Genomic DNA, 7,491 nt, shown 5'->3' with positions numbered 1-7,491 from the left:
AGACCAATGGTTTGACGAGGCGCTGGAAAGCCCAGCCATGGTCATTACGGCCAGGATCGGAACAGGCCTCGTCAAACGAATCCTGATAGATACGGGGGCAGACTCAAACATCATGTTTAGAAACGTTTTCGATGCCCTGGGATTGAGAGATGCCGACCTGGCGACCCACCAGCACGGTGTGGTAGGACTGGGAGACCACTTCATCAAGCCGGATGGAATCATCTCGCTCCCGACCTCCATGGGTCAGGGGCAGAGACGAAGAACAGTCATAGCAGATTTCGTAATCTTACGGGATTCCACAGCTTATAACGTTATCTTGGGGAGGAAAGCCATCAACGACCTGGGGGCTGCCATTAGTACAAGGCTGCTCGTGATGAAGTTTGTTGCTGATGACGGATCCGTAGGATCTATCAGAGGAGACTTGGAAACGGCGGTTGCCTGCGACCACGCCACCCTCTCTCTGAGGAAAAAGTCCAAAGAAGCTTCAGGAGTTTTCCTCGCCGACCTGGACGCCAGGATAGAAGATAAGCCCAGACCTGAGCCAGAAGGGGATTTGGAAAAATTTAGGGTTGGTGATGGGGACGAGAAATTCACGTTCGTAAACAGAAATCTCCCCCATGAATTAAAGGAGCCTCTGATGGAGATGATCAGAGCCAATGCCGACCTCTTCGCTTGGACGCCAGCCGACATGCCGGGGATAGATCCCCAGCTCATGTCACACCATCTGGCCGTCAAACCAGAAGCCAAGCCAGTGGCCCAGAGGAAGAGAAAGATGTCACAGGAATGGGCAGAGGAGGTGGCCAGCCTCCTTGAAGCGGGGTTCATCCGAGAACTGGACTACTCGACCTGGCTGTCGAACGTAGTTTTGGTGAAGAAACACAATGGGAGGTGGAGAATGTGTGTAGACTACTCTGACCTCAATAAGGCATGTCCTAAGGACTGCTACCCCCTTCCCAACATTGACGCGCTCGTCGACGCGGCGGCGGGATACCGATATCTGAGCTTCATGGACGCCTATTCTGGGTATAACCAGATACCGATGCACCGACCCGACGAGGAAAAAACGGCGTTCATAACGCCAGGAGGGACCTATTGCTACAAAGTAATGCCATTTGGTATGAAAAACGCTGGCGCCACATACCAGAGACTGATGAACAAAATATTCAGTGAGCTTATAGGCAAGACAGTGGAAGTCTACGTGGACGACATCCTTGCAAAAACCACACGGCCAGACGATCTCCTGAGTGACCTGGGAGGCGTATTTGCGTCCCTCCGGCAACACGGCATGAGGCTTAACCCGCTCAAATGCGCCTTCGCCATGGAGGCAGGAAAGTTCCTGGGATTCATGATCACCCAAAGAGGAGTGGAAGCCAACCCCGAGAAATGCCAAGCGATTCTCTAGATGAAGAGCCCGGGTTGTATCAAAGATGTCCAACGATTGGCGGGGAGACTGACGGCATTATCCCGTTTCCTCGGTGCATCGGTAGCAAAAGCCCTGCCCTTCTTCAATCTGATGAAAAAGGGAATAGCATTCGAATGGACCCCGGCGTGCGAGGAAGCATTCAACCACTTCAAGGAGATCCTAGCAGCGCCCTCGGTGCTCGGGAAGCCCAAGGCCGGAGAATCACTCTACCTCTACCTGGCAGTAACAGAGGAAGCGCTTGCAGCAGTGCTCGTAAAAGAAGAAGGGAAAGCTCAGCAACCGGTCTACTTCGTGAGTAGGGCTCTACAAGGAGCCGAGCTGAGGTACAGCAAACTAGAAAAGCTGGCTTTGACACTCCTAACTTCCTCCCGAAGGTTAAGGTAATACTTCCAAGGTCACCGTATAGTCGTGAGGACGGACCAGGCGATTCGTCAAGTACTACAAAAACCCAATTTAGCTGGTAGGATGATGACTTGGGCCATCGAACTCTCTCAATACGACTTGCAGTATGAGCCCCGGCATGCAATCAAAGCCCAGGCAATGGCTGACTTCTTGGTTGAGGTAACGGGTGATCCCTCCGAGGAAAAGGGCACACGGTGGAGGCTCCACGTGGACGGGGCCTCCAACCAAACGTCCGGGGGAGCAGGGGTCATCTTAGAAAGCCCGGCAGGAGTCATCTACGAGCAATCGACCAAGTTCGAGTTCCCTGTGTCAAACAATCAAGCGGAATATAAAGCTCTCTTAAGCGGACTAATACTAGCCCGTGAAGTCGGGGCAACGAAGGTCGAAGTATGCAGCGACTCACAGGTCGTCACCTCCCAAGTAAACGGAAGCTACCAAGCCCGGGACCCCCTCCTGCAAAAATACCTGGAAAAGGTCAAAGAAATGATAAGTCAGTTCCAAGAGGTCACGATCCAACACGTCCCAAGAGAAAGGAACACACGGGCGGACCTCTTGTCCAAACTAGCGAGCACGAAACCGGGAGCGGGTAACCGGTCTCTCATCTAGGGCATGGTGAAGGAGCCAACGGTCGCTCTCCACCTGACGGAGTCAAGCCCCTCGTGGTTGGACCCCATCATAAACTTCTTGGAACTCGGCAAGTTACCTGACGATGAGAAAGCAGCCAAAACTTTGAGAAGAGAGGCGGCCAGATATGCGATCATACAAGGACAACTGTTCAAAAAGGGACTCAGCCAACCCCTATTGAAATGTTTACACCTCGACCAGACGGACTATGTACTTAGAGAAGTCCACGAGGGGTGTTGCGGGCACCACATCGGGGGCAAAGCCCTAGCGAGGAAGCTCATCCGAGCCGGGTACTATTGGCCGACAATGATGAAAGACTCAAAGGAATTTGTCAAAAGGTGCATAAAGTGTCAACAAAACGCTAACTTCCACAAGGCGCCGGCCTCCGAGCTGAGTTCACTGACGACCACTCGACCTTTCGGTCAATGGGGAGTTAACCTCCTGGGACCTTTCCCAGTCGGCCCAGGACAAGTTAAATACCTCATTGTCGCCATTGATTACTACACCAAATGGGTAGAGGCTGAACCACTGGCCACAATATCGTCCTCCAACTGCCGGAAGTTCATGTGGAGGCAAGTGATAACCCGTTTCGGTATCCCAGAGGTCGTCATCTCGGATAATGGGACACAGTTCACGGACAAGAAGTTCACAGAATTCCTCGCCGGCCTGGGGATAAAACAGAGGTTCTCCTCGGTAGAGCATCCCCAGACGAATGGGCAAGTAGAAGCCGCAAACAAAGTCATCCTACTTGGCCTAAAGAAGCGCCTAGACAACAAGAAAGGAGCATGGGCCGATGAGCTCGCTTCTGTCCTATGGTCCTACCGAACAACCGAGCAAAGCGCCACGGGGGAAACCCCTTTTCGCCTAACATACGGGGCCGACGCGGTGATACCCGTCGAAATCGGCGAGCCAAGCCCCCGGCTATTACTCGCAGGTGTGAACGAAGCGATGGAAAAGGACCTGGTGGAGGAGACAAGGGAGATGGCTCACTTATCAGAAATGGCGTTAAAACAAAGAATAGCCCTGCGTTACAACACTAAAGTCCTCAGAAGAGATTTCGAGGAAAGAGACCTCGTCCTACGACGCAACGACATCGGTGTGCCGACCCCGGGAGAAGAGAAGCTGGCAGCAAATTGGGAAGGTCCCTACAGGATTAAAGAGGTGCTCGGAAAACGTGTCTACAAGCTCGAAAGACTCGACGGCAAGGAAGTACCTAGAACATGGAATGCGGGTAACATAAGAAGGTTCTACTCATGACCAGACGACTCATCGACCTGAGAACCTAAACAGATAGTAAATACTTGCTCTGTTCGCATGATAATTTACCTTTTTATTTTATAAAATACTCGCCATATTAATTAATTTGCCTAGCTAACGATTAACTCCTACTTGTCAAAAATTTTCGTACTTGTCTACCACTTCCCTACGTGTGCCGCGCACAAGCGCACCTTAAAACGGCAGACCAGGACTGATCACCCCAGAGGCCATCTTCCTTACGACCAAAGCCAATGACGGCGACAACACGACCACGGCGATCCAAGCCATAACAAACATAAAACGGGAAAACGGGCGTGAGCCCATCCCCGAGAGAAATAGCGACAACAAATATAGTAAACGGCAACCCGGCCAAACGACTGAATAAGCATAATTCATAAAGAGTCAAAACAAAAAACGAGCAATAAGTTGTTCAGTAAATGCGTAACAAAATATCCCAAGTTACAAGATCTCACTTCCTCGGCATGTCAACAATCTTTCCGTCCTGGATAGTCTTGAAAATGCCAATTGCCGACGTGTCAAAATCAGGAGCTGCGATCTTTAGCTGAGCCTTCAGGGCCTCTTCGGTCATGGAGATCGCGTTCTTCCCTTGCTCCCTGGTCACTTTGAGCTTCTTCTTAAGCTCTGCGGCTTCAGCTTTAGCGGTTTTTGCCTCTGAGACGGCATGTTCCTGCTCTTTCTCCAAAGCGGCGACCCGACCCTGAGCGGCATTCAGCTGACCCTCCTCACGCTCGACCAACCGGGCCAGGGTCTCATCGAACGCTTTCAACTTCTCCGCAACGGACGACGCTTTCTCCTCAGAAGCACTAAGCCTTCCCCTCATCTCGGACAGCTGGCCCTGGAGCAGTTCAACTTGGACCTTGAAGTCATTGTTCGCTTTGACAGAGGACTCGAGCTTCCTCCAGAGCGCCTCCATTCCCGACAACTCGAATTCAGCCTTTCGAGCTATCACGGCTCCACGAAGCAAGGTCCGGTACATCCACCTCGCCTGCCCGGACAGCTCAGTCCCATGAAAATGCTCTTCGGTCCCGGGTATCAGCTGCGAGTCAATAAATTTGGTAGCATCAAAGTTCCTTTCCATTATAGTGAGGGCCCCTTCCGGGCTGGAAGACATCCTCCGCCTCTTGGGAGTATGGATGAGCTCCACGTCACTGTCCGGCTGGGGGGTAAAGGACGTATGCCCTTCAACGGGCACCTCCTCACGAATAGGAGAAACCTGGGCCCCTGCAGTCTGTTTCCCCGACACGCAGGTATCCTGGGGAGACGGCACAGCCTGATCATCCTTCTCCCCAGAAGGATCCTCCGACTTCCCGACATCCTTTTCTTCGGCATTCTCGTCGTCACTCGCTTCAAAAAGGTCTTCATCAAATTCTCAAGTCCGGTCACGGTGGCAGACATTTCCACTACAGCAAACAACAGGCGCATTAGTCGTTAGATCGGGTAAAGAAAGCAACAATAAACAGATGAAGGCAAACAAACAAGACAACTCACGGATATAGCTCCTGGCGACCTCCCGCTCACCCATGAGGAGATGGGGGTTCACGGGGTTCTTCTCAAAAATAGCAGAAAGTACATCAGCTATTTGCTTATCTATGGGCGACAACCTTTTATACGTCACCTTAATGAAGGAGTTCGACCCCGCCCCAAAACTCCAATAAGTTGGGATAAGGCGCTCCCCCTCTAACGACAACCAAAAGGGGTGGCGACCTTTGAAGTACTTATCTTTGAACCCATGGTAGGAGTCCTCGAAGAGGCCGAATATTCTCCTACCCTGGGCAGATCGGAAAGAAAGGAACCCTTTCCTAGCTTTCCCTTGTTTGGAAGGATTAGTAAGATTGAAGAAGAAGAGGAAGACGTCCACCGACACCGGTAGCTCGAGGTATTCGCAAACCAATTCGAAATAGCGGATTGAAGCCCAGCTGTTTGGATGGAGCTGTGAGGGGGAGACGGATATCCGGTTGAGGAGCGCCATTTGGAAGTCAGAAAGCGGTATCCGAACGCCGACTTGTGTGAACATGGATTTGTAGAACCAAATCCAATCGGGGACACGAGGAGAGTGGAAATTGATCTCATAAATACGCTCGTTGGGGGCAGGAACAGCGGCCTCATAGTTGACCTCTTCGTCTGTTCCCCCACACAAGTAACCGGCTTGCCGGAACTCGGTCAACTCCGCCAGATCCATTTGGTTGGGCGAGTCCTTTATGTCGGAAGTTACCCAGGCATACGGGTCATAGGCCGCGCCAGATGCAGAAGCCCGGGAGACAATGCGAGGCATACCTACAGCGGGGTACCACTCCGTCAGTCTACGAGGTCGGGAGCCCATAAAAACCCAGAAACTACACCTTTTCAAACTCAATTCATGGCCAAATACGGTTAAAAGGTACACCTATCACGTAAATCACCTAAAAACCTACCCAGGAATGGTACCCCTCCCTTAATTCATCTACCCCACCATTGGAAAGTCATTCAGCATAAGTAAACCAAGCATGCAACAATCACAAACAACAACTACGCAGCAGTAAAACATAGTGTAAACACAAGAGAATAGGAAGCAAGAATTACCTGAATTGGTTGCAGGAACTTGAGAGAAAAAAGGAGGCACGAGGGGGCTCGAACAAGAAATTTTGGATATCAGGGAGAGAGGAAGGTGAAAATAGCAAAAGTAGGAGGAAAAGAGAAAGAAACTGTTTAAAAACCACCACAAGGAGCGCGAAAAGAGACAGGGGAAAAATGGTCTTTGCGCACGGGGTTTTTTAACTCATTATGAGCATTTAATGCTCAGCGCGAAGAATGAAACGACAAACGAACGCCTCAGCAGACCAAGAGACACGCGCACAAGAGACGCGCCTCTCCCACGGTCAGCCGACTCGGCGACAACGCACGAACAAGGACATCACGCGCCACCGATCGCCTCACGACCATCACTGGTGCGTTGGGGGCACTGTTACGGCCCGACTCAGGATTCCCGCGGGTCAACCTGACCCGAGCTCCACGCCTTTCAACCGACCCGGACACGCGTCCCGTACGGCTCACCCGCAGCTGTGGGACAGCGTCCTTGAGAATATAGGCTTGTCCTCCAGAGGGGCCCACTACTGACATGTATATAAGGGGAAGACTGGCTCTTCCCCCAAGGTACGTCACATTTTCTACATCACCCCTTTTTTCCGCCTGCACATTGCCTGACAAGAGCGTCGGAGTGTCTTTGCAGGTGGCATCCCCCTCTCCACACGAAGTACTCGGGACCTCGCATCCATCTGACCGAAGAACCGTGACCTGACGAGCCCCTCCTATCACCCAGAATCTTGACCCGAACCGTCCGGTAACCGAAATACCGAACAATATGTTTTGTAACAAAAAAATTTCTGTACTAAAAAAAGCACAAAAAAAATCACGTGATGAATATGTGTATTTTTTTTTGTTTGTAACAATTTAATTAGATTTAGTTATAAAAAATGCTTATATACATATAATATCACCCAAAAAAATATTAAGAATCATTAAAATTTATTATATTTGGCCATAACTTAGCCATCAACTCAATTTTTTTTAGTATAGTAATTCAGTATATTTTATCTCATATTTTTAAACATTAATAACTAACTAATTGCCAAAAATAATAAATTTAAATGACTTTTTAACAATTTTCATCACCTAATTTTTATGATAAAAGATATTAATCTCTTACCATTTTTCTTTCTTTTATATTTTTATTATCTTCGAAACAATTTTGTAATAAAAAGTGCTAAGCTGTAAGCTCCTATCGTCTC

At 50.0% G+C, this 7,491-nt stretch overlaps 1 protein-coding gene across 1 annotated transcript; it reads left to right on the top strand.

The window, feature by feature from the left end:
- The first annotated feature begins 238 nt into the window (after nt 1–238).
- LOC148577083 (uncharacterized) lies at nt 239–1,402 on the top strand. The gene is made up of 2 exons (XM_088502838.1): nt 239–859; nt 1,145–1,402. Exons 1-2 carry the CDS (start codon nt 239–241, stop codon nt 1,400–1,402), a joined length of 879 nt encoding a protein of 292 aa, XP_088358964.1.
- Nucleotides 1,403–7,491: the final 6,089 nt, after the last annotated feature.

Source organism: Arachis ipaensis, chromosome B1 (assembly GCF_059453495.1).
Source record: "Arachis ipaensis isolate K30076 ecotype BB chromosome B1, ASM5945349v1, whole genome shotgun sequence".
Classification (NCBI taxonomy): domain Eukaryota; kingdom Viridiplantae; phylum Streptophyta; class Magnoliopsida; order Fabales; family Fabaceae; genus Arachis; species Arachis ipaensis.
The sequence above is the reverse complement of the archived record's forward strand: the minus strand, read 5'-3'. Positions and strand labels throughout refer to the sequence as shown.

Excerpts from the sequence above, each read along its gene's own strand:
- LOC148577083 (XM_088502838.1), top strand. The coding sequence starts at position 239 with ATGGGTCAGGGGCAGAGACGAAGAACAGTCATAGCAGATTTCGTAATC. Across the intron at positions 860-1,144 it reads ACTCGACCTGGCTGTCGAAC|AGACTGATGAACAAAATATT; the intron begins GTAGTTTTGGTG and ends GCCACATACCAG.